At 45.0% G+C, this 27392-nt stretch overlaps 1 protein-coding gene and 1 long non-coding RNA gene across 4 annotated transcripts in view; one reads left to right on the top strand and one right to left on the bottom strand.

The window, feature by feature from the left end:
- Nucleotides 1–27392, bottom strand: part of SYN3 (synapsin III) — a 409605-nt gene that overhangs the window by 339258 nt on the left and 42955 nt on the right. For both annotated transcript variants that reach the window (XM_039877852.1, XM_039877853.1), the window contains exon 3: nt 20064–20121. In XM_039877852.1, coding sequence (XP_039733786.1) covers nt 20064–20121 — 58 coding nt within the window. The remainder of the gene's footprint in view (nt 1–20063; nt 20122–27392) is intronic.
- On the top strand, nt 10843–15667 carry LOC120614897 (uncharacterized). 2 transcript variants are annotated; one of them, XR_005656117.1, is made up of 3 exons: nt 10843–10996; nt 12443–12522; nt 12760–15667. It is a non-coding gene; the product is annotated as an uncharacterized LOC120614897 (long non-coding RNA). The 2 variants fall into 2 exon arrangements; XR_005656116.1 differs by having other exon boundaries at nt 12443–15667.

Raw genomic sequence — 27392 nt, 5'->3', positions numbered from 1 at the left:
TTATTTAATTTGATCATTGCAATAACCTCTTGATATAAAGGTAGGTTTTAGCATCCTCATTAGCTGATGAGAAAACTGAAGAGCAGAGAAAACAAATGACTTGGCCAAGATCACAGAGCTACTAAGCAAGAGAGCTAGAACTTAAACTCACGTCTGTGTGACTCTGTATCCACGCATTAATTCATTCATTTAACAAATTGTTATTGAGCAGCTACTATGCCAAGGATAGGGACTGATGACACACGCAGTAATAGACAAAAATCCCATTCTCATGGGACCTGTATCTAGTGAGGGAGATGGATCATTCACCATAAATAATATGTCAGGAGAGGAAAAACATCCTTAAGAAGACAGAGTGCCTGTGAGTGTTATGTCAAATTAGGGGGTCAGAGAAAGATGGCACTTGATCAGTGATATGAACAAAGGGAGGGAGCAAACCATACAAATAAGTGGGGCGGAACGGGGCTTTCCAGGCAGAGAGACTCAGCAAGTACAAAGTACAAAGGACCTGAGGCTGGAGCATATGTGCAGTGTTCCGGGGACAGTGAGGAAGCCAGTGGGGTTGGAACAGGGCTAGGGATGGGGTGAGTGGAAGGAGATGAGGTGAGGTGGACTGGATCATGGTAAGAATTTTATTCTGCATGAGATGATAAGATGTTAAGCACCATCACCATCCTCATCACCAACATCATCATTTTCATCATCGTCTATGAAGATAACAAACATTCATCATCATCATTGTCATCTTCATCACCATCACAATGTAAGAAGTCAGGCAGTCAGGTTTGAAAAATTACCAGTAAATGCATCATTCTGATTTTTAAGGAATATCTTAATAGAATATCTCCAAAGCACAGATGTACACTTTTTAGGGGTTCAGGCGGGGTTACACAGGCACGCCCTAATGCTGTCCTGACAGTTGCCCCTTCCTGCTCAGGTTCCCAAGAGAGTTGTGCCCACAAGAAAAACAGCACCTGAGAAAGTAAAACGTCCACTGTCCTTTTTGCTCCACCAAGGAAACTTCGAGCAAGGAAGGGCTTTTGATAATGTCCTGAGATCAGGAAGGGTGTTCGCTGAAGAAAACAAGGAGGAGGGGGAGGAGGGGACGGGGAGAAGGAACCTTCAAGGGGGACAGAATTGTGAGACCATAACAGCCTCATCTCTCCTCATCTCAGGAGCTTTTATAAGGTTGAGAGACCTAGAAATGAATTTTGCTCCCTGCAACAGATCAGGCAAATGTTCAGAGATTTTTAAGACCGCAGCTTTGCTGCACAGAAAAGAATGACGGTTACTGTCCCCTTGACATCTACTTCTCATTGCCGAGCTGGCCTCCACATGTTTAAATACCATTCTGCTGAATGTTCAGAAAAGTGCACTTATAGGATTAAGCAAGCCAAGTGCAAAAGTCTCCCCACATTTCTCCAGATGGACCACAGGTGGGTTTGGGGGCTTGGGATTGGGTTCAGGTGCTTGGAGAAAATTGGAGCAAAGTCTATTTTTCAGCAACTGAAGGTGAAGGTGGCCATGGCTGCTGCTCCAGGAGGAGGAGCTCTTGGGGTGAGGAGAGGCTAGAGATGTAGCATGCATGACCCTGCCTGCCAAGTGAGGTACGGGGAGATGCCAAAGGAGCTTAAACAGGGCTGATGGAATTTAATTTCTGTAGATTTGTTTTTCCAATTTGAAAATTGAAAGTTATAAAGTCATGACAGGAACATCTTATCTGTCAAAGCTCTGAGAAATTAAAATGCTCTATTCTACCTTAACACACTTTTATTCTTTTCATTTTAAAGGTCCGAAACCATTTTCAGGGTTGTCGGGATGATAAAAGCATCCAACTTTCCTTTTCCACTCACTGCTACCCACAGCGTAGACTTTCTCTTTCTAATACTGCCTCCCAGCTGTCTCCCTGTGTCCTACCTTCCCTCCATTTAATCCAATCTGCACATCCAGGGGAGAGTTCTGCACCTCTAGACGAGGACCTAGCCACTTCCTTCTGCTGGGACCTGCAGAAACATGGCCAGGTTTGAACTCCAGACACAGAGACCCTGCTGTTGTAACTGCAGTTCTAGCTCCAGCTCAGTGCTGCTGGATATTTCAGTTTTAGCGCTCAGGGTGCTAAACGTCATTAAGAAAATGAAGCAGGTAGAATGGAAGAGAGTGATTGAGAGGTGTGCATGGGAGGGGGGGCTGTTTCAGAGAGGGTGGCCAAGCATCCCTGAGGAGGTGATATTTGCACAAAGAACCTGAATACAGTAAGGGCATGAACCGTGCGGATACCTGGGGAAGAAGGTTCTGGGCAAAGGGAACAGCAAGAGCAAAGGCCATGAGACAGACTGCTCACCTGAGTTTTTCAAAGTTTGTTTTCATTATGGTAAAATACACACAAGATAGAATTTAGTATTTTAATCAAAGTGTTTTGTTCAGTGGCTTATAAGTACCTTCACGTTGTTGTGCAAGCATCACCACCATCCACCTCCAGAACTTTTTGGTCACTCCCCACAAAAACTTTGTACCTATTAAATGCTAACTCCTCATTTCTCCACCCCAGCCCAAGCTCAATAATATTCCATAGTATGGATATACCGCATTTTGTTTACCCATTCATCTGTTGATGGACACTTGGGCTACTTCTGTCTTTTGGCTCTTGTGAGTAATGCTGCTGTGAACTTGGACTTAGAGACATCTGTTTGAGTCCCTGCTTTCAATTCTTCAGGGTATGTATGCAAAAGCGGGATTGCTGGGTCACGTGTTAATTCTGTTTAACATTTTGACGGATCACCATGCGGTTTTCCACAGTGGCTATACCGTTTTACATTCCTACCAGCAATGCATAACGTTTCCAATTTTTTTACATCCTCGCCAACACTTGTTTTCTGCTGCTTGATTTTAAGGAATAGCGAGAAGGCCAATGTGGCTGGGTCAGAGTAGCCAAGAAAGACAAGGGCAGGAAGAAGGCAAGAAAAGTCTAACCATGAAGGGCCTATGGCCATAGGAAGGACTTTGGTTATTACTTGGGGTGAGATGAGGAGCGTCTGGAGAGATGTGAGTTGTGGAGGATCATAATCCCATTTATAATAGGTAGTTGAAGCTTATACTTGAAGCTCCAAAAGCATGGGGTCTCCACAGCTAGCACAATCCTCCTTTCTCCGAAGCTGCCAAAGGGTTAAGTAAATGCAAACATGGGTAAATGCAGTGAAAGGAAATATTTCCTTCCCCTGGCTGACACACCTGATGCAGGAAGCAGACTCATGCTCCCTAGGAATGAAAGGCCTGGCCAGACTTGTGCTTCAAGAAGAAAATGAACGTTGCCTGGACACAGGATGGCTTAGCACTTCCCATGTTAGTTTCTGAGAGCTACTGAACGCCCTAAGGCCCCATCTGTTTTCAATCTTGTTAAACGTGCCTCGTGTGCTGGCGCCTATTTAAAATAATGCACACATGGAGTTCCCAAAATGAAGAAGTAAAAAGGCCCGTGCTTTCTCTCCGGCACAGCTTATGTGTTTATTTTGGAGCAGGGCTTGGGAGCTCTGAGACAAGACAGCTAATTTCTCTTCCCGGGGTTGATTTGCAAGTCCCCATAGGGTTTTGCTCTAAGCATTTAAGGTAGCTTGGTATGAACCGGTCACCCCTTCAAAAGTCCACTGTGAAATACCTCTAAATTAAGGCTAGGCTCAGGAAAGGTGAAGCCCCAACACTTTTCTCATTGCAAATGGGCTGTTTCCCTGATTCCTTTTTCTCTCGTGTTTCCCAAAGCCGAATTTCTCTTCTTAGATGTTCTCTTCCCAATGGGCCACAGTAATTCTAAGACAGCATGATCCAAATAGGGCTCAGAGCCAGACTGAACCTAATAAATAGGGACCATAGGGGCAGTGTTAGGGGAAGAAGACCCCCCTGCAATCATGCATTCACGTGTCAAGGAGCAAAGGGAAGGCAGTTCCTCTGTGCCCATGCTGGGGAGCAGGCAGGCCCTCTGAGCTCCTGAGCCAATGACATTCTTCACTCACAATGGCACTTGCACATCCAGAGAGCTGGAATGAGTCATTTCTGACCTTGCAAGCTCAGAGAAAACACCTCATAAATGTGGAGTCACACGCACAACCTCATCAATACTGGCCCCACATGCCTGGGGACTTCGTGGATAACCTCCCCGAAACCCGGAACAAGGAAAGCGCAAAGAGGAAACAAGAGAAAAAAGACAAGCATGTCAGCGGTGGCCCAGCGGTGACGACTTTTGTCTTTTTCTGCACCTTCACACGTGCTTGGACTCTAAGGACCCAACTGACACTATTTTCACCTGGTGCTAGCAATGCCCGGTGGTGGTGGTGGCAAAAGTTATCCCAGTAGAAACAACAGTAGGAGAAGCCGTGGTTGTAATCTTTGGAGAAGCAGAAACAAAAGTAGTGATGCTATTAACAGCAAGACTGGTCATAAAGGTTTCGATGTGGTAGCTGTATGAATACCACCGATAGTTCCAGTGGCAACATAATAATCATAGTACAGCATATTTATAATTTAATGACATAAATTATATTTATATGAGTTATAACTTCCAATAGTTTTTTGAAGCCAGGCACTGTTCTAAGGGCTGTGCATGTGTTAACTCAATGAATTCTGACAGTAACCCCATAAGGTAGATCCTATGATTATTATGTCCACTTTATAGCTGGGAGCACTAGAGTGTGATGAGATTAAATATATTTCCCAAGGTCACATAGCTGGGAGGTAATAGACCAAGAACGCAAACACAAGCAGCCGGGCTCCAGGGTCTTCGCTCTTAACTACTCCACTAGGCTCCTTCCAACTGTGGCAGAGCTCAAGGCAGGGGGAGCAGCAGGGCCGAAGGTCGTGCTAGAATTACAGCGGAGAATTACTTCTGAAGAGGAAGTCTAAGGGGGCCTTGGACTTTTTTTTTTTTTTGAGGTAGAAAGGATTCCGGGTCTTCCAGCTATGCATCAAACAAAGCAGTACTTTTTATTTTTTAAATGTTGAGTTTTATGTAAGATTTAGTTGGAAACAAATTTCCTGTTTTGTAAAACCATAAAAAAGCATCAGTGTAGGGCAGCTTTGGAGTTAGACAGGTTATTACCAAGTCTTGCTTTCTAATTTCTAATGTTTTGACATCTGGGGGCCTTGCTGATCATGGAGTGACTGCCTTTCAGAGAGTTAGCCAAATGTATGTCAATCAATCCAGAATTCATACTCCCAACCACCTCCCTTATTGGGCTCTCACACTCCAGGCCACTATCCCCCTGCCCTAATCATAATCACCCCAGGGCCAGACACCAGACAATCAGGAACAGCTAGGACCCCTCTACCCCAGAGCCTGCTGAAATTATTCGAATCAGCTGATCCTAAGCCTGCTTACTCTGCCTTGCCCTCTCCTTCCCCAGAAATCACAGTAAAGGCCACACTTCTTGTTCCCTCTACCTCATGACTGGCCACGGTGCTTCCCCACGTGGCCTCCAAAACATGGCATGCCATGCTTCCTGCTTTTAGGGGACTGTGAATACGATGACCTTCATTCATGACAGTTGTTTCCATGCCTGCGTGTCTTACCATACTCAACTAAAAAAATCTCAGGTACCTGTACCAAAACAGGCTTGGTGCAGCCCTTCAGGATTTCAACTGGCTCTGGGCCTCTATGGGCTATTGGGTACAGAGCCAGGGGACATGCTTGCTGGTGTGGGGTATGTGGGGAAGATCCCTGAGCATGGGGTAAGGTTGACCCAGGTTTCAATTCCATTCTTGAAACTTCCTAGCTGTGGGTTATTGGGGAAGTGACAAAAAACTTCTGCCTCAGTGTCTTTGCCTGTAGGAATGAAGTTGAAGGCCCCTGCCCTGTCCCTGTCCCAGTCCCAAGGCCACTGTGATGACTAAAGGAGAGTGAAGGTGAAGTTTCTTTGGAGTGGTCTGTGAACCCACATCATCATAAACCAGATGACCATCTATCTTTAGGGTACCACGGGGATCCCCACACTAAAGGTCTTCGAGTTGTTTCAGTCTAGAACAGCACTTCTCAAACTGGGCACATTGACATTTTGAGCTGGATGATTCTTTGTTCTGGGAGGCCGTCTTGCATATTGTAGGACGTCTACTAGCTTCCCTGGCCTCTACCCCTAGAGTGAGTAGCGTTCCCCTGTTGTAACAACTGAAAATGTTTCCAGGCATTGCTAAATGTCCCTTGAGACGCAAAACTGCCCCAGCTGGAAATTACTGATACAGAGAAGGGATGAGTTAGGATCTCTCCTCCCTCTCCCTCTCCTTCACTCTCTCTTTTCAAAGATGCTCAACAGTTTGCAACCCCAGGTAGCCTGGCGCAACAGCAGAGCTCTAAGAAGCATGATTGGAAACCAGTTGCTCTAGTAGACAACTTCGGGTTACAGATGCCGAAATAGAATTTAGAGTCCTGTTGTAGGTGGGTCTTGGTTCCATTCCCATCATGCATTTACCAAATGAGCTCATTTGTCCAGAATCCAATCACCTTATCCATAATTTACCACCCTTTTTAAGTAGGCATGTATCAAACCCATAGAACGTGAAAATTGGAAGTTCCTTTGGGGTCACTCAGTGGGCTTCATCTTGCTGCCAGCTCTGGTTGCTGTGTACAGAATAGTGAGGCTGACCTAAGCTCGGCTGGAAAGTGGGTTTCACTGAGCAGTGGTGTCTGTCATGCCTGGGGGAGGGCTAGCAGGTGGAAAATGCTCCCTGAGTTTGCCAGTTCCTCCTTTTACAAATGAGTTGGCCTAGATCTAGCATCCTCTCTGATTTAACTAAAATGGACCAAATTCTTCCAATATGATGAACATAGTAGTGAGGTTATTACTATCTCCATTTTGCAAATAAAGAAACTGAAGCTTAGAACATGGAGTCACCTGCCCACAGTCCCACAGGTAATAAGGGACAAAGCCAGAATTTGATCCCATGCTCTTCTGACCCAAAGCACAGCTCTGTCCATCACACTGAACTGTCATAAAATCTCTCTTCTTTCTTCTGAGGTAACCAAAAATTTTCCTTCACACAAATATAATACTATAGAGCTGTTACAAGAATTAGTGAGAAGCCCGTTTACTTTCAGAATCTTAATGTCATTTTCCAAAAAATGTATGCAAAAGGCAGCTAAAGCAAGGATTAGAAGCAACCAGAAGCCACACAGAAAAAGGTGGTAGCGATAGCAGATGTGTATTCCAGGGGCGTTTTATAGAATATGGGCTGCTTGGGAGCCAGGAGTTCAAATCCTGGCTCTGCCAATTATACGCTACATTGCTAGACCTCTCAGAGCCTTAATTTCTTCACTTGTAATAGTAATAGATAACTCACAGGACCACTGTGAGGATAAAGCGAAGTTACATATAGTAAAATTTTGGCAGAGTATCAGGCAATGTATGAGTGCGTGCGCGCGTGTGTGTGTGTGTGTGCGTGTTATGTAGCAAGTACTTAATTATTGTTACTATTAGGAAATACTATTAATTTCATGAAAGTGTTTAGGGGAAAAAGCCTAGTTCTGAACTGATTAGAGAACAAAAAAAAACCATGGAAAGTTAGGTTTTATGGAGACGAATGCATGCATAAACAGGTAGATGGATGGATGGATGGATGGATGGATGGATGGATGGATGGATAGAAGGAAGGAAGGAAGGAGGAAGAAGCTGAAAGAAGGAAGAAGGAAGGGAAGGAAGAAGAAGAAGGAAGGAAGAAGGAGGAGGGAGGAGGAGGGAGTAGAGGAGGAAGGAAGGAAGGAAGGAAGAAGGAAGGAAGGAAGAAGGAAGGACAGAGGGCTAGATATTCATAGAGATAACATTTTTGGAAACTGAGATGCAGACCCAGAGAGAAAGCCACTGTAGAGACCATCTAAGTTAATTATTTGGCTCCTCCAAAGACATTTGGAGGACCACTGAGCAGGGAGAATAAAAGAGAGGTGGTGAGAAAGCCACGCAGTGCCTGGATGGGAACAGCCTGGTGCTGCCTAACGACATTGGCCTTCATCCCATAGACATCGAGGAGCCTGGACATGGAGAGCAAAGGGAGCCAGAAAGAGACCAAAGCAGATGTACGAGGAAAATAAGATGAGTGATCGAAACCTGGTTCTGTCCAATGAATGCAAAATTGGGGTTCCTGGCACTTGGCTGGCCCAGCCTGGGAGGTTCAACCCCTTTGTTTCCCTTGCTTTTCCTGATAGCTGGAGGTTGCTTGTCTCCTCCCTGTCTGGAGAGAATGTAGGCCCCGAGGTAGGGTGGGCGGGAGGTCCCCTGGTTCAGTTCCATCTTAAACAGACTGAGCACTCACTCGTGAGCTCTGAGGGGAGCCTAGGGTCATTGCTCAGGGAGCAAAGAAAGGTTGCAGCAGCACAGATAAAAGGAGGTCAGAAAACCCAGAATGGGCTGTCTGTGGCCTTCGAGAAAATCAATCTGAAAACCTGCTTTAGGCCAGAGGAAGCAAACCATTTTTCCAGGTCTGGCTGGGGAAAAGGTGAGTCAAAGGGGAAACTACGAGCTCTGGAACCAGGATGAGACAGGTCCAATCACAATTCTGTCACTAACTGTGCAAATACCTGGCCTCGATTTCCTCATCTAAATGATAATGAGACTTACACCTCAGCCGTTGTGGAAGGACTAACTGTAGCAATATGTGAGAAACTTTAGAGCAAAGAAGGGCACATAGCTGATTTTCAATGCTTTTCCTTCTTTCCTTTAACGAGCACTCAGACCGCCCCAAATGCAACCTTGATGGGATTCAGTTCTGCTTCCTGTCCAGCGCTGCCCTCTTGCCATTGCCAAGTTCTTCCTCTGAGAATTCCCAAAGCGAGACTTTGGAAGGAAGAGACAAGGGTGGGAGGTAGTCTGCCTCTACCATAACCAGCACACAACCTTGGGCAAGGAAGTGCACTGTGATGAACCCCAATTCTACAGAAAAGCGAGAAGCATTCACGTCTCAGTTCTGCCTTCTGCCACCTGCCAGCTGTGTGGCCCTGGATGGGACACTTAACCAGTCTGAGTCTCAGTTCCAACAGTATTCACTTGGTGGGGTTGTAGTGAGGATTCAATGAATTTTTACAGATTAAACTCAGTGGTTGGCAATTTGTGCTCACTAAATGTTAATGTCAAGCATTGCTTTACCTGTGTCCCTGGTATCAGACCAGTGCTTTACCTGTGGTATTTACCATGAAAAAGAATATCTGAGCAGGTCTGATTCTTGGGAATTTCTTATAGTAGATCCAATATTTTCTCTGTAGTGTATTCATTTTGCCATTTTGCCCTACTTCTGATAACTTTGATAAGTATTTACTGAGCATAGATTATGTATCTGGGTACTTGGAGCATCTACTATGTACTTGAATAAGTACCTAGTGCTAGCCTATCTACTATATGCTACTATAACACTGTCTTTCACAGATCCTAATACAGTCTGTAATATGGTGTGTGTGTGGCAGGGGAGAGACACTATGTGATTAATATCTTTCTCTCCCATTAGACTAAGTTCCATCTGGTCAAGACATCTGGTTTTAATCACCACTGTAGCCCCAGCACCTAGTACACAGTAGGTACTCAATAAATATTTGTAGGATGAATCGAGATACTGTTATGTTCCCTGTTATTCCAGAGTCTACAAGGAGTGACAGGCAGGTAAACTAGTAATCTCAAGGTAATCTGGTAAGCGTAATGGTAGAAATATGCATGAGGTGTATAGATAAGAGGCTCCTTGCTCTGCCTGGATAAATCTAGTGGTCAGAGGAAACAGAATAGAAATTATGCCTAAACTAAACCTTGAAGAATTTATGACAAATTTTGAGAAAGAAGAGACTCACATAAGCAAAGGCATGGAGGTGTGGATACAGACAATTTTAGGATAGACGGGAACCACAGCAGTTTGCTAGGACTACAATCTAAGGTAGACAATGAAGGGGATGAGGTAGGAAAGGTAAGTGGAAGCTAGCTCACTGAGGACCTTGTAGGCCAAGCTTAAGTTCCATGAAACAAGTCAACATTTTACATATAAGAAGGAAATCACCGAGTCTTCTCCATTTTTTATTTCTGTAGAATACACCTTCCCAGGAAAAACAGCATCTAGAGTTAGCCTGTGAATTCCAGCTCTGCCACTTACATGCTGCATGGCCTTGGGTAAGCCATACGACGTCTCTAGCCTTAGTTTCATCATCTGGTGCATGGGGGTTAGAGCAGTGATGAGGGTTACCAAAACTAATCTATACGAAGTACTCGGCATGTGTCTGGCACTTAGTAAGTGTGTGATTAGAGACTGGCTATTATCATTAATCCCTTCTGAGTCCAGGCTGCACAGCTGTCATCTATATGACAACACTATCCATGAACATTCTCTCCTGTCACCTTCTAAACTCCCAGAGAGAAGTGGTTCAAGGCAGCCTCAGCTTAGGCTGACTTCTCTTCTAAAGTGAGTAGTACCTTGGAAAAGCTCACGTAAAGACAGATACTGCAGGACATACACACTCATTCTCAGATATCAGCCTTCCCTTCTTTTCCCAGGGAAATGCAGCCAGACTGGGTCTGTTCCAAAAGAAGCCATTTCAAAGCATAGTCCTGTTTCTGTGTCGGCCCCACTCCCCTACTCAGGAGATTCTGGTCAGGGTGGGCTGGGAGATTCCTGAGACAATCTAATAGATTAGTTTCCAGTTTAGCATAACAGCCAGACAGATTTTTGCGGTGAAGTCATCCAAGCCAATTAAAAGGCATTTTTCCCTGCTGTGAGTTCAGAAGTCCCTTTGGTTTGTTCCAGCTCTCTGGGTTGTTTCATAATAGGTTCCACCCTGGGTTAATTAATAACCCTTGATTCCTACTGAAATGCAAAGGCTGAAATCTGTGTGTAAGCACATTTGGGCAGAGGCTGCTGGCAGGGCTGGAAGAACCCAGGGGGGCTCCTCTCATCACGGAACAAGCCAAACCCCAAATGGTGGAGATGATAGCAGAGCTGACAGCAAATGTGAAGAGTGGCCAAGCAAAGGCTGAAGGTCAAGGCTGAAGAAGAGGTATGAGGAGGGCAGAAGGGGAAAAGGAGGGAGATCACAAGCAGTTAGAGGAATCACAAGGCCGGAGAGCAGATAGGTTGGGAGTTTGAATGTGGGATATGAAATGGGTCAGGGCAAGTGGCTGGGACTCTTGCCATTGTAATATGTGATGAATAAAATGCAGTTGATGATGGCTTGCTTTTACGTGATGCCAGCTCAAACACATCATGTGGGCCTGGTTCCATCCTCTGTGTTTTAAGGAAAATAGGTCATCTTTTCTCTTCTATTTTTAAACACAAGTTACATGTATGAGAATGAAGCTTAAAGGGCCAAGGACGTGGCAGGAATATATATGCATTCACTTAATAGTTACGAAGCCCTTTCCATGAACCTCATCCCTAAGCACAATATTCAAGGATAAGATGCCTTTTCACCCAATCTAGAGCTGTTTCCCAGCCTTCAATCTCCTGCCACCATTTCTACCCAGTACGTTTTCTAAATTCACTATCAGCATGTGCATCGTAACATGGAAATATCATCGCATGACTCCATGGTTTAAAAAGTGCCATAAATTATGTCCTCACTGCCTCTAGGACACAATTTCTACCTGTATACCTTGCTACATAAAGCTCATCCTGATAGATTGTTCTCTATCTTCTTGTTCAGCATCATCTCTCACACTCCTGCTCATGTACCCTCTACTCCGGGCATTTCCCCTACATGTGACAAGCTGAGATTAAAAACATTTAGCTGGGAGATGTGCGCATCTGCACCTTTCTCGGCCTGACACGGCTAATTCTCTCCCCCAAACCCCTGCCGAGCATCCGCTTCCCCGTGGAGCCTTTCCTGCGGACCTCCCGAGGCAAGGCTGCCAATGTCTCTTCTGTGCTCCACCATGCTTTGGACAGATCTCTGTGACAGCCCTCACCACAACTTATTATAGTAGCCACCCAATGGCTCTTTCCACCAGGAGAACACTTTGAGAGTAGAGGGCCCTGTCACTAAGGCAAGTACAGAGCAGGTGCTCAGTAAGTGAGATAAGACAAGTTCCATTTATTTTTTCATTACATACCCCACAAGAAGTTAAAGGGCTTATTGAGTTCTGTTTCAGAACCTCTGCTTAAATTCCATTGGCATCTCATTTATCTGATACTCGCAGCGGGCAGGGCAGAGGTTGGTGGAGTGGGTTTGCTGTCAGGAAGAGTAAATTAGCAAACATTAACAGGTAGGGGTTAAAGAACTACGAGCTGGACTTTCCAGTGTCAGAAGAAGAACTTGCTTTCATTCCCTTCATTCCCATTGCTGCTTTCTTCTCATTGCTAGTTAAGGTGCTAGTGGGTGGTACCGCCAAATCAGCGAGGAGGGCCCCAAAGGGTCATCCAACCAGTAAAGCAGTCCTCGTTGCATTCAGAATCAGTGGGGCTCGTCCAACCACAGTCTCAATATTCCCCCTGCCCTTATGTCCAGAGCCCTCCTTTGGCTGCCAGCTGTTGCACTCCATCCTACGACCCTCTTTCCCTCCCCCACAAGAAGAAATCCTCTTGCAGGTAAGTGAGGAAAATGACTAGAGCATTAGATTAATTCATTTGCTATTAAGACCAGCAGGAGGGACTAATGGCTTCTTAAAAGGGGAAGACAAAAGATAACATTGGCAGGTGGGGAAATGTAGTGGGGAAAAAACAATGGCATGGGAGACGGGAGCCTGGCTTCTCCACGCTCTGGATTCCAACAGTGATCTGGTGTGCGTGCTAGGTCTAGTCACTTCTCCTCTCTCGACCTCTCAGCTGTTAAACTAGGAGGTTGGATCAGATGATCTTCAAGGTCCCTATGTGGCTCCACCCTTCTATGATTGTACCACGTCATCCAATCACTCACACATTCACTCAAAAACTGACTCGGACCTGTGCTGTCTGCTCTCAAGGAAAAGTTAGACGTTTGCAGCAGGTGCCAGTGAGTGCCATATGTCAATGGGAAGTATGACTGGATATTATATAAATTTAAAAATACACATAAACATTAACTTTTTATATTTCTTATCCCTCCAACTATACAGCAGATTGCTTTAGAACATGGATTCTATCTTTCCCATTCCTGAATAATCCCAGAGGCTGACACTTAGAAACTACTTCAGGCAACGAGTGTTCAACGATGCGATTGTAAAAATAGCAACAATACTTACTAAGCATTTTCTATACGCTAGGATCTGCTTTGAATACTTCGCATGTAGTATTTTATTACACTCTCACAACTCTAGGTATGTTATTATTATTGTTGTTGTCGTTATTATTATTATACAAATGAGGAAACTGAAGCACAGAGAAATCAAATGACTTGCTTTAGATCACTCAGGAAGTGGCAGAGCCAAGATTCAAACCCGGGTGGCCTGGCTCCAGAGTCTGAACTACTATACAATTCATGTAGTCTGAAGACATAGAATTACACTTAAAGGCAGATAGTGAACATTAACTCTTAGGGGAAAACAAAGAACAAAACAGAATGTTAACAGGGGAAGTAGGCAGCAACAAGCCAGAAACATCAAACGATGAATAAGGGCCGTTAGGGTTAGTCAGGAATAAAGGAGTCTTTTGCTGGAAGAATATCTCATAAGAATTTGTAATTTACCCAGTAGATCAAAAAGGCAGGGTGAAACAGGAAGGGATGGTAGGATTCGGTGCTCAAGGAACCCGAGGAAGAGGGAAAGGCAAAAACATGATGCGGACAAATTCAAGCCCCAACATACACTCTGACAGATCTACTGGGTTAAGAACCAGGACCCCTAGAGTCAGCTGAACCTGAGTTCAAATTCCAGCTTCCCCACATTTTTACTAGCTGTATGACCCTGGGCAATTTATTTAAGCTCCCTGAGCCTCAGTTTCTTCAGCAACAGGCATATCATGTGCATTAAGTGAATTAATGCATGGGAATCACTTGACATGGCCCCTAGCATACAGTAAATGTTCAATAAAGTTTACTACCATCGCCATCGTTTCTCCACCTCTCTATTGTCTTCTTAAATTGGTGAGCCTAAAAATAGATCTAGGAAGGTGATAAACTCACATTAATCAATGCCGTGGTTGAGAGAAACACTTGCTCCTCTAATGAGTTATGTTTCAGCTAATCTGCCCTAGTGTTCCACCTGCTTTTTTATTCGCCCAGCTGGTGAATAAAAGGCTTCCATGGAGACCTCCACGCTCTTAAAAATAATACAAAACAGAACGTCTGAGGTCAGGGTAAGCCAAGCCAAACAAATAAATCTTGCAGGATTGTGTTAACAAAACAAGGCTTAGTGGATCAGAGTGGGTAGAATTCTGTCGGACTCAGCCCTGCAGAGAAACACCAAGCTCTGGTGAATTTCAAACACAATGAGGTCACATAGGAAGATCAAATTATGGAGCATTTCAGAGTTCAGCATCAACGCTTGGGCTGTTACCAGGAGAGCATTCTGTTCAAGATGGACTCCAGAACCATGGGTCATGTGGAGTCCTAGAAATCCAAACCAGAAGGTGCTTGTAGATCATCTACGCAATCTCTACGGATGGTAATTTGTCAAAAGCTATCAGAATTATAAAAGTCCTGGGAGGCAGACTCTGAGATGGACAGGAGCCTGCGAGAGTTTCATTAGGGAGTGCTCTGGGCATCACTAGCACTAGATGGGGAAGAAAAGGGAAGGAAGGAGGACCGCGCAGGGGAAAAGCTGAGCTGCCCTGCCATCTCAGTGGAGGGCTTTGCTGACTGCACAAAGAACTCCGAAGCTGGGATGGCCTTCAGCATTGTCCCAAATTGAAGTCAGGGGGCTAAGTCTTTATACCCTGTGCTAGGCAGTCATTGAATACAGCTGCCCCCAGGAAAGGGATGTCACCTTGGACAAGGCAGCTCTCCTCACCAGAGGGAGGCACTTCCTAAAGAGGGCTGACGACTGAAGGTGTCTGCCGGCAGCAATTCCTGCAGCTGGGGGAAAAGTCCTTCGTTCCTCAAGGTGCATTACAGCTCTCATGGCCTGTAATACCTTTGGCACCAGTTATATGCCCAGGAAGCAATCCTATGGATATACTACAAACGTTCGAAATGACATAGGTTTAGCATTATTCGTAATAGTAAAATTATGGAAAATAAATTATGATATATCCATATGACAGCACCCTAGGCAATCATTAACAAGAACAAGGCAGCTCTGCACATAGCCTCATAGCCTCATGGAATAAACTCCTGGATATATCGAGTGAAAAGTCAGGAGCAGAGTTGGATGGCTAAGAAGACGAGTACGTGTGGATGTGGAGCAGCCGAAGGATGAACTTGCCCCTCAGCCCCACACCCATCCTTCTGTATTCTCTCCTGCACCATGGGAGCTGAAAGCCTAACTCTGCACTTCCCTGATTCTTTTGCCACGTGGTTCCAGGTTGATTTCTACCAATGGGAGTTGAAGTTAGGAAGATGTTAGCAACCATTCTGCTTCTGGTGGTAGCTACAGAAATTTCACCAACAGCAACAACAGATTCAGCAGGTTGGTGGCAGTTCCTGCAGCATCAGTGGGAATGCAGGCTCATGGATCTCCACCGGCAATGGTGGCAGTTCCCACAGCAGCAGTGGCAGTGACAGCAATGAATTAGGATTGTTGTGACTGTGGGTAATATGATGTCCCCTTTTGACCCATTTGAGATCAACTCGTCTTATTAAAGCCTCCTTTGAAATACCTATGGTGACTTATGTTTTTTTCTGACCAAGTACCGTTTATGAAAAGCAAGGAAAAATAAACATATATGTGTATTTGATCATTTCATTTAAAATCTCTCTGAAAGTTATCTAAGGAATAGTGATAATGGTTAAATGAACTAGTAATTAGATTAGTGGGGACACAATTGGAGGTAGACTTTTCAACAGACACCGTTTTTCACCTTTTCAATTTTTGACTATGTAAAAACAAGTAAAAGAAAAAACAAAAATTATTTCCTATTAGCTACATAAATTTCCTATGAAATATTCCCCAAATTAAACATCCAGTTTCTGCTGAAGCATTTCCAGCACAGGGAGGCCCCTACCTACCAAAGGGGCATGGCCCTTTGATCATTAGTCAGCACAGCTTAACAGTTTTGTTTATACCAAGTCGAAACCCATCTTCTTGTAAGATTGTACCATTAGCCTGAAATCTAGTCTCAATGAAATAACTTAGGGTAGTGGTTCAGCACATGTGCATATGAAACCTGGGTTCAAATCCCTCCTCTAAACAAATTTCAGGCAGGGCGTTTAACCTTTCTGAGCCTCAGTTTCTTCATCCACTGTGGGGAGAGTCATAGTACCCATCTCATAGGAATATGGTGAGGCTGAAATAAGATTGTACAATAAAGTGATTTAATGCATGCATAATGCACTATGATACATTGGACACATTTGATCATTGTTTTTGATGTTTCCAACACTGGCAGAAAAACGTAGTGGAAAAGAGGAGGGCTGTGAAGTCAGACTGCCTAGGTTCAAAAACAGGCTCCTGCCGGTGATAAGTCTATGTGACGGTCTTGACTGTTTAAAGTATTTTGAGGGAAAAATCCTACCTTCACTTCTAGAAGACATTTAAGCTGAGGAAGCATAAAGGGCAGAAGATGAACAGAACGCCAACCAGCAGCCTAATCTGGGATCCACACACAACTACCTAACCCTATCCCAACTCCAGCATCACACAAGGACAGGACTCAGAGGGAGTCGCTGGCATTCACATGGAAATCTGTGTCTTGTCCAGCTTCCTTCATTGGATTCAAGGGCAGGGTCTTCACCTTCTCTGGCCTTTCTCTCTATCTGCTGGAACGCGGCATTGTCATTCCTTATGCTTTGGTACCTCTATTAACACCAAGGAAAGATTTGGTCATTTCAGCCTTTTTTTTTTTTTTTAATTAACAAATGAAGCCCAAGGCCTGTTCCAAGTCCTAGTCCGTTAGTCTCTCAGAACTGTGAGTCTACTTGATATTAATCCATTCGTCAACTTCACAGAGTCCCACAGAGGGGTGACTTGCACCTGTGGAGAAAAAGACCCTTTGCCTCAAATATAAACAGAGGAGAACTTGACATGCCAACCACTCTGGCTGGAACCTCTCAGGCCCTACTAGACACTGCTGTGAGGCCCCGCTGAGCCAGTAGGGCATTCTGGGTAATGGAATGCAACATGATGCAGTCCCCCCCAACTGGCCTCCCCAGGGTGTCTTGATTTCTGGCTCTGCAAGAGCTGAGGCAAGCAGTTTTTGAACTGGAGGGGGAAAGGGTGGAGAGAAGGAGTGGAGGCTTCCTCTAGGCCAACCACAACTAACTCATTTGCTCTGTCCAGCAAGACCCAGACAGCGCAATTATCTGGTTAATTTGGCCCTTAGTTGGGAGACAGACTTCCAAAATGTGAGGCCAGCTCAGACTAAACAGTGGCTTCCATCCTAAGACTTCTCAAAAGCGCTAGAGGATGCATTTGAGACCCACCAATTGATCCAGCTGGGAAAAGACAATTGATTCAGACTCTAAGATGGGTTTTAAGAAGGCATGTCTTCCAAGGGGAAATGTCCAAATGCTCTGCTAATTGGTCCCTTGGCTAATTTGCCTTCTGGCTTCCATGAAGGGGGATGGCAGAAAATCAGGATGACTCTAAAGCAGCCAATGTTTTCCAGTGTGATCGTAGCCCTCATAGACCGGCTGAGTGTCCCCAGAGTCACTGCGTGAGTTTCTCAGGGCAATTCTCTCTGATGGTCCTGCTCATAGATTTTGTACCCATAAGTTGGGTCAAGGGTGGCAATGGGATAAAAGGGGTAAAAATTAAAACATGCCTCGGAGGTTTTCACAAGCGAGTTGAGACAGGGCTGGCTAAGCTGGCAACTGAGCATTTATCAGGTGGTTTATGGAAAACTCAGATTTTTGAGGGGAGGTGAAGGAGCAGTGATCTGTCTTCCCTGGAAACTGATAAGCAGCCTGGAATCTGTGGAATCTGTAAGTTTTCCTTCCGCAAGTATTTGCTTCAGTTCTAGTATGTGCCAGGCCCTGTGCTACTTAACAGAGTGGGATCCAGACAGCCATGGTCTCTACCTGCATGAAAATAATCCCTAAATATGTGGTTGAAAACTCAGATAAGGGCTAGGAAGGAAAGGCCGGGGTGCTATGAAAGGGAACACCCAGGTCACCTGATTGAGATCAGGGTGTGAGGGCTCAGAGAAGGAGTCTTTGAGAAAGGGGTTTTAAAGTTAACACTTGAGAATCTAATTTGCTTTTTCAGAAAGATGACTCTGTCTTTAGTATAAAAAATAAATTGGAAGTGGGTGAAAAGATGGAGTTACGAGGCTACTGATTAGGAAGGTTGGATAAGAGTTGATGATGAGTCAACCAAGGATCTAGGCAATGGGAAAGGAGAGAAGTGGATGGACTTGAGAGATATGGGATGTGGAGTCAAAAGGACCTGGTAATTGAGCACAGCAGCAGAAAGGCGGGAATGCAGGAGACGGTTCGGGTTTCTGGCTATGGTGGAAGGTAGATGGTGGCACTCTTCACTGAGAGAGGAGCTCGGGAGGACGAGCAGATTGGGATCAGGGGAAGATGAGGTGTCCTGTTTTTGAGTCAACCAATCTGGACTCCCCACCATTTCTCACCCTCTACTTCCGGTCTCCTTACCTCCGCTCATATATTCTTCGTGTTGCCATCTCCGCTTGTTGAAATCCTATCCATCCTTCAAGATCTGTTTCAAATACCACCCTCTCCTCGAAGCCACTTCTGACTCTCTCAGTCAGTGTGGCCCTGCTGCCCACAGCACTAAATTTGGACCTCTCTTTCCTGGACTCCACCTGTGTTGAGTTTCTGTGAAGACTTACCTTGCCTTCCTTCCTAGACCACAAACTTTTTGGGACAGAGCCTCTGATTCTATATCCTTGTTCCTCGCGTTGGCTAACTAGCATAGTATGAGGGAGCCAGGATTCAGACATTTGACAAATATTTGTTAAGTGAACAAAAATAACCCGCTTTCTGCAATGGAAGGAAAACCAGGAGACATTGGACTGACTTGAAAGCCGCAAGATGAAATTGAAATTCAATCTGTAGGTGTTTTCATACTAAGCCAACTCAAATTTGATGCTCAGAAAGGCTTTCTGTATCTTCAACACACCAAACTCAGGGTGCTGGAAAAGTCATATCTCTCTATTTTTTTATTGCGCTTTTCTGAGTTCATCTTATAGCAGGGACCTTAAATGGGTAAAGTTTACCAAGTGCTGGTATGTGCCAGGCACTGTTCTAAGTACTTTGCATGGACTAACTCATTTGATCCTCAGAGCCGCCCTATGGAGTTGATGCTATTATTACTCCAATTACATGCATGAAGAAACTAAGCCACAGAAGGCTTAAGTATTACTCAACCTAAGTCACACAGTTGGTTGGTATTTGAACCTAGAATCTGGCTCCAGAGCCCATGCTCTGCTATACTCATCTAAAGACAAGCACGGTGCTTGGCATTGAGTAGGTCCCCAACGAATGTTCACCGAGTGGATGGGGGAGCCTGAGATCTGGAGAGCATAGGTTCTAGTCCGAATTCTGCCACTGACTTCTCATGCAGCCTTGAGCAAGTCCCTGCTATTCTAATCTCCTGTAAGGCTTTAAATAATTTAGCCCCGACAACAATGATACAAGGGAAATGGGGCACACAGAGATTAATTCACCTGCCCAATTCCCAAAAATGAGGGAGCCAGGACTCAAATCCACTGTGTTCCTTAGCCCAAGTGGGTCCATGCCTCAGAGACCATGGCAGGGATGCGGCGAGATGGAACTGAATGGAGCAGATGGACTTTGGGGCTCCCCATGCCCATTTCCATCAGAGAAGCTCTACTTGTCTCTATTTTGTAGAACTGGCTCCTACTTGAGATTTCCTTTGAAGGAAGGCTCTGCTGTTAAAACAAAAATGTTGAAAACTACTGGACCAAATAATTCTAGAATTTAATGAGACTCCCAGGTATGAGTCGGAATTTTTCTGAAAATCTTGGCTCATGATAGCCACATAAGAATGGGGACCAAGGCTGCTCCTTGAAATGGCCCCAGCTACAGAAAATGTCAGGGTGGTGGTGCTAAAGACTCCGCTCCAACCTACCTGTTCCACTCGGATCTCCACCTCTCCATTCACCTTCTTCCCATGGAAATACTTGGCCCTGTGAAGGAGAGGGAGAAATCTCTGAGTCAGGATACAGACTGCTTTACTCTTTTCTCCCTTCTCCCAAAGGGTGCACATGCAGACACATTCTCTACCAAACTCCTCTCGCCTTGACTGACGGTTTTCTCATTATTTATATGTACTGTGTCGGGGGTGAGCGGGGGAAACTGTGTTGGACAGGAGGACTAGAGACTCAGGTTCTCTTCTGTCAAGTTGTTTGATCTCCTCGTGTCTCCATTTTATCCTCTCTAAAAGGAAGAAATGAATACCTGCGTGACATATTTCTAAGGGTTATTTTAAGGATCAAATGAGATAAAGAGTCCTACATAAATAAATACTACAGAATTCTTTTGAGTTACACCCTATAAACTCCACAAGGGACATGTTAAATTGATCTATTCATCTACTCATTTCTCTATTTGTCCATCTGTCCAGTGAGCGGATCTTATCTGTTCCTTGGTCCATCTGTCCGTCCATCCATCCACCCAACCACTCACCCACCATCTTTCCTCTACATCCCTGCTTCTGTTTCCCCATTATCAGTAAATGGCATCCCATCTACTCATTAATCAAGGCAGAAACACAGACATCATTCTCGTCATCTCTTTCTCCCAATTTCCATTGATTCTATGTTCTCATTATTTCTCAAATCCATTCGCTTGTCCATTTGTCTCTAAAAGTCCTCTACTCTTGGCCTCCTTCATCTCTCTTCTCATACAGATTCCCTTGTCATACTCTTCTTTCATAGCACTAATTACAATTACAGTTAGTAACTGCATTTAACTGTCTATGTCCACAAACTATAACACAGTTCCTTGAAGTCAGGAGCAATCTCTTATTCATCACTCTATTCCCAACACCTATCACAGTTCTTCGCACACAGTAGGAGCTCAATTAGAATTTGCTGAATGAAAAAATAATGGCAGAGCCCTTAGTCTCTGCCAGAAAACATGCTACAGGCTTTATCCTAAAATCTTTCTCACTTAATGCTTACCACTACCACCACCACGAGGCAGGTATTCTTATTTTCATCCTATAGACAAGGAAACTGAAACTCAGAGAGATTCCACACCTGGCCTTCTAATTCCACACCTATGTTTTTGCTCAACCCTGGAAAATAGCAGCAAATACTGAGGTGCTTCTGGGTTTAGATATCCTCCCACAAAGCAAAAGTAACAAAAGTTTCCATTTGCTCTCGTTGATTGTTCATGAACTGAGTACTTCTTAGTCATCTGAGTGCTGTGTTGAGCATTTCCACACACCCTCTCTGGGGCAGAGACAGCTCTTTAATTGCAATACTCATTCTTCTCTTTTCCCACAGTAAGAGAGTTTGGCACCAAAAAATGCATAGCCCAACTCTCCATTCGGCTAGGTGTAGCTGAGTTCTAATCAATAATTGTTATAATTAGACCTAAGAATCTTCTGTTTCTTCTATCCTTTTCCCACTGATTCGCCGTCTATTTTCTCAACCTTCCATTTGTGAAAGAAAGAACCCTTTCTACAAACTCTCTGACCAAGGTTCAGTCTATCTGCTTCCAAAGTCTATCTACATGTAGCTGATGCAAGTGGAGTTCTCTTTCCGACACTGACTGCATCACTGACTGACAGCTCTAATATTAACGCCACTTTTTCTTACGCTGTTCACAGGTTTAGATGTTAAGTAGGCAGGATTTTAGTGAGATAGGAGCTGTTAGTATGACTTGAAAGCAAGATTTTGTTTTTTTCTCCCAGGATGGTCTTAGACAAAATGTGTGTATAGCCAGCTTCATGCATAGGGAACCTTTTCACATAGTTTGTGAATTTTAAAATGAATCCTTAAAGGTAGTGTCTGCAAACTCTAGACACCGGGATCAGCCCATCTCTAATATTTTGTGGGGCATGGGGCAAAAGAACAAATGGAGGCCTATGTATCAAAGGCCTAACATTTAAAATTGATAAATAAAGCTAGCAAGCATTTAAATAAAACATGTCTGTCTGCTTTCCTTGATAAATACAATTTTGTAGTGACCCGGAAGTGTCAGAATTCAGACTTCTCAGAATTTTTGGAGTTCTATCCAAAACATGGCACCATGGAGATTGCCATCTCTTGATTCCCATTGTCCTTCCTCATTCTCCTCCCACCCTCCTCTGTCCTGCACCACTGGGGCTTCCTGTGAAGGCTGTGAATGGCCCAGGCCACATGGCCAAGCTTCATGTCCTTGCCTACGCCCCCACCAACAGTTGTCCCTTGGCCATGCCTTGGGAGGTTGGGCTAGATTACTGGCCTACACAGGCCCTGGACTTGGGCCTGGGTCCCTTTGGGCAGGAAATTCTAGGATGCATGGACCTCAGAGTACAATTTTCATGGCTCTGGTACAGGGCTCTCCTTTGTTGTCAAGAGGGATATAGCTAGTAAAGTCCAGGGCAGGACTTAGGTCAAGGGTCCCTCTAGCTTGGATTTAATAGAGGTAATGGGTGGGCCTGGGACTTCAGATTGGTAACTAACGAATGCAATCACTGATATACTGGGAAAAGCATGGATTTGGAATTATACAGGCATGGGCAAAAATCTTAGCTCTACTGCTTACTCACCACATGTGCTAAGACAAGGTACTTAACTGCTCTAGTTTCCTCATTTGGCAAGTGGTAATAACAGCTACCAGCCAAGGTTGTGATGAAAAAGTCACTTGACCCTCTATGCGACAGGGCAGTAGGGTGCAGTGGACTCAGGGCTGGGCTGACTGGATATAATCTCAGCTCCATCACTCGCTGGCTATGCAACCTTGGATAACTCACTCAACCTCCATATGCCTCAGTTTCCACATCTGGGAAGTAGGAATAATCACAGTAGCTATCACGTAGTGTTATTGTGAGGAGTAAATGAGGTAAGACATATAAAGCATTTAGAGCAGTTCCTGGCACACAGTAAGCTCCAAAGTATACAGCCCAGAGCCTGAAATAGAATCAACAACAAAGAACTATTGAGTATTTACTCCGTTCCTATGAATGCTGTGCAGCAAGGAACCACAAATAAATGAAACAGTCTTATCCTTATAAAAGTTACAAAACGGAACTACAGTTCACTTCACTTTGATCTGTCCCATGGGTGAAATGATAGACAATAATAATAATAATAGATGGCATTGGTATATAAGGTCTCAAGCCCCCTCACATCCCTTTTCTAATTTGACCTTGATGTCAACCCTGAGAGGTGGTAGGGCAGGGGGCAGTCCTCACATATTCCAGATGGAGAAGTCTCTATTCAAAGTCACATAAAAAACCCCTCAGTGGCAACAGTGAGTAGAGCTCATACTTTAAGATTTTGGGGATTCAGTCCAGACCCTCTTGAGTCCATCATGATCTTGACCCTGCTGAACTATGGCCCATTTCTCCACTCTTCTGCCCACTACACAGACACACTCAACTTTCTACGATTCCTTAAACACTTCCTATGTTTTTATGCCTCTGAGCCTTCACACATGTGTTTTCTATGCTTAGGATAGAGACTTCCTGCTCTTCTGAGTGGTTGCCTCTTTCTCATGTTCCAAGATCCTCACTTACTCTATCAAGTTTTCTTTGAAAGTTCCCCCATTAACTGGCTTAAGTGTCCCTCCTCTGGGTTCCCACAGGGTGCTGTACTTAACCATTAGAACATATATCACTCTGTCTTCCAATTATGCATTGTCTGTCCCCTCCCCCTAGGACACCCAAAACTGTATCTCAATGCTCACTGAACCTCCAGTATCCGGCACAAAGTGCCAGGGCACAAGGCACATGTTTAACAAATGTTTGCTGACTAATGTCTTCCAGGGATAGGCCAAGGGTATCCTGTCCTCAAGACGCTTCACTGCCATCTACTGGTACACTGTTGTAATAAATTTACAAATCTACACCAACTGTGATGTGGCGTCAGACTGTGCAGTGTCCAACCTGCACAAATGGCAGCCCTCAACTTGTTTTTAACTCGGAACCCAGAGCACTTTGCACTACACCAATACCACCCGAGTCGCTCTGGCCTTCGAAGGCCTCACCTTTCCAGGAGCAACGCTCTTTTTGCCCATCTCTAAGATTTTTACTGCAGGGCCTGGCAGACAGACACAGGCTGAAGCTTAGGGTCAGGCAGTCCATCCCCCTTCCTGGCCAGGAGTCAGAAGTCTGTCTCCTGACAGGCCACACAGACTGTTGCCTCCTTGCCGGGGGCTCATTCAGGCTTGAGCTGCCTCTGAACAGTTCTGTCTGGCAGAGGTAAGGGTAAGGATGGTCTGGAATTCTAGATGACTCGGGAGCTGGGGTTGCTGCCTCTATAATTGCCTGGCTGTTTGACCTCAGGTAAAATGGAGGACCCCACTAGGCCTAGGGCTCTGTCTCCCTAACACAGATGTCTTCCTAATGCCCTAATATGTTTGTTCTCATAATGAGCTCCCTGAATATCCCAGCCAATCAGTCAAGTCCTTGGCCTTGGGAAGGGGGTTGGGGCAGCTCCTGATTCCACCCAGCTTCCATCTCTGTGGGTGGTCTCATATTTTGCTGCCACATCAGAGGCACCAGGAAGGAGAATATTATAAAAATGGCTCTGCCTGGGGTGGGAAATCCCTATTTGGGGAGGCGGGATGTGGTGTGAAAGAAAGATTTATGAGAAGCGGGTACCGAGTTCTTTCATGGCTGCAGCAGGGGCAGAAAGAAGAGGAGAATTAGTACAAACAGGATCCACCTGTGTCCAAGCAGTACCCTTCCAATAAATCCGTCTGAGATGTGGCTAGGCCTCAGCAATGCTCTCCCCAGGGAGAGAGATCAGGAATGTTCTGTCTCAGGCACAGCCATCTTCCCAGAGGTCACCCCCACTGGGGGAAGGGAGGGGGAGAGGAAATGCAGGAATCCAGTTCTATTAAGAGATTTTCATGTTTCTGATGCAGCACATTAGTTGCTCATTTGTGGCCTGGACATTAGCGGGGAGACCATGCAGAAGACTGCTGAAAGTAGACACACTCAAGGCTTTCCCAGTTAGCAAGACGAGGAGCGTCACATGGCAGTTTGGCTGAATGGATATGTGGCAAAAGTGGGGCCTCTGAACAATTCAGAGATCCGATTCTAGCTCTATCATTTACTCCCAGAATACCTGACCCTCCTGGCCCCTTCCCACTGCCACATGGGATCCTCCAACGGTGGGCAGCTTCTCTGTACCCTGTTGCAATTAAGGGGCTCCAATGAGTTAGGAAACGGAGGGACCCTCTGAAGGTGAGTGGCCCCTCACAACTGTGCAGGGATCTGTGGAGGTAAGGAACTGAGACCCACTAGAGTCCCAAGCCACAGGATGTGAAAAATGTCCTTTATGTCCTTCATTGGCTTTTGACAGCATAGGGAAGGAGATTTTTGTGAGTAGGTCTGGTCACAATTCACATCATTTATTTACTCCCTCATATAACCACTTTTACTGAGCTTCATATGGACCGGGCACCCCACTAGGCATGAAGGGAAAGTTTGACATCATTCCCACTCTTGTGGGGCTAACATGCTCTTGGGAAAGTCAGAAATCTAACCAGGTGAAAAAGAAGTGATGAGAACGATGAATAAAATGCACAGACTGATAGAAGATAGATATGGGGAGCAGGGAAGATCTGACTTAGGTTGGTCGAGGAAGGCTTCTTTGGAGGAAATTTAATACATTTTTATTGACCATGTACTATGTGCCAGAGCCTGCAGGCTCTAAGGAAACAAGGATGAAGACAGCATAGTTCTTGGGGCTTAATATATAACTGAAAGGGGAGACACATAAATGGATGATGACCATACAGGGCATTAGCCCAAAGATGCAGGTCAGCCCACAGAAGGGGATCCCAACTCAGTCTGAGGGGCCAGGGGCTGCCTCCCTGGTGAGAGGCCCAGTTCATCCAACGATCCATCCAATATTTGGTACCTTTTCTTCACCAAGGGCCAAGGGTTGCAACGATGAATTTGAGAGGATCTGGATGTGTGTCTATGCATGAGAATATGAGAAGGGCAAATGAGTTGGATAGGTGCTGTGGGCACTCGGGGAGGGTGATGAATTTTCCTGGGGCATGTCCCTAGATGTGCAAGAAAAATGAGCAACAGGCATGAAGCAGAAGATCTAGATTTGAGTTGGCAGCTCTGCCACCTGCTGCGTGTTTTGGACAAGCCTCAACTTCTTCATATGTAAAATGGGGATACGAAAATCTACCCATAGTGTTGTCGTGAGGATTAAATGAGAATGCAGATTTGAAAGCCTCTGGGAAGATGTCAAAAATGTGCTGGTAAGTGTGCTGCTCACCTGTGGATTGCCAGGATGGGACTTCGCCTCTCCAGGTGAAGAGGTGGGTGGGCAATGTTAGCATCAGAGACAGAACCATGTCCTGTCCAGCTCTGCTATTTACTTCCTAGTGCTGCCTCAGACAAATGTCAACCTTCCCGAGCCCCAGTTTCATTTGTAAATATAAGAACATTACTATGTCTGCCACAAGGCTCCCATGAATGACATCCCTGACACATGGCAGGTATTAAATGTTCATCTCTTTCTCTCCTTTCTTTCAGTGGGATAGGTAGAGGGCCAAGGTCATTTGGGTGTATCCCTGGAGAAGTGACTGTATTTCCTTTCTCCAAGAGGAAGAAGGTAGCAGTACCTTCATTGCTCTGAATGGAACTCCTCTTCATGTTTAGCATCATGGAAACCTGCCCCAGCTGCTCCCTGGCACAGGCCTTTAGGGTAAACAAAGTCATCAGCCACCCACACACTGTGACTGCAGAGAGGAGGCCAGAATGTCATCTCCCAGTCTCTACCTCTCTACTCTCCAAAGACACAACACTGTGGCATCCTTACTCCTGCAGATATCTGAAAGTCCACAACTTTCATCCCACCAAAAGGGTTAACATTTAGAAAGCTAAATTGTTCCCTCAGCAAACACTTAATGAGCATCTATTAAGAGCCCAACCTTGGAAGTTCCATGGGAAAAGTAATAAGTACACTGTAAGGTAATTCATACTGAGGTGCGAGTGACTAATATACAGCCATTCCAGAAAAGGGGTTTAGATGGCACAAGGAGGATAAGAAGGAGGCCATAAAAATATTGAGTGTTTGATTTAAAAAGGGGACGTAGGGCCTGTCAAGGTAAGGAGAGGGCACAGAAAGAGAAGCCTGGGAAAATTTATTTTTCCCCCCTCCCTCCTTTCATCCATCCACTTATCCATCCATCTACCTATCCATCTACCTATCCATCTATCTATCCATCCACCCATCCATCCATCCATCCATCCATCCATCCATCCATCCATCCATCC

This window comes from Pteropus medius, unplaced genomic scaffold (assembly GCF_902729225.1).
Source record: "Pteropus medius unplaced genomic scaffold, Ma_sr-lr_union100, whole genome shotgun sequence".
Classification (NCBI taxonomy): domain Eukaryota; kingdom Metazoa; phylum Chordata; class Mammalia; order Chiroptera; family Pteropodidae; genus Pteropus; species Pteropus medius.
This window is presented reverse-complemented; position numbering and strand designations above follow the sequence as displayed.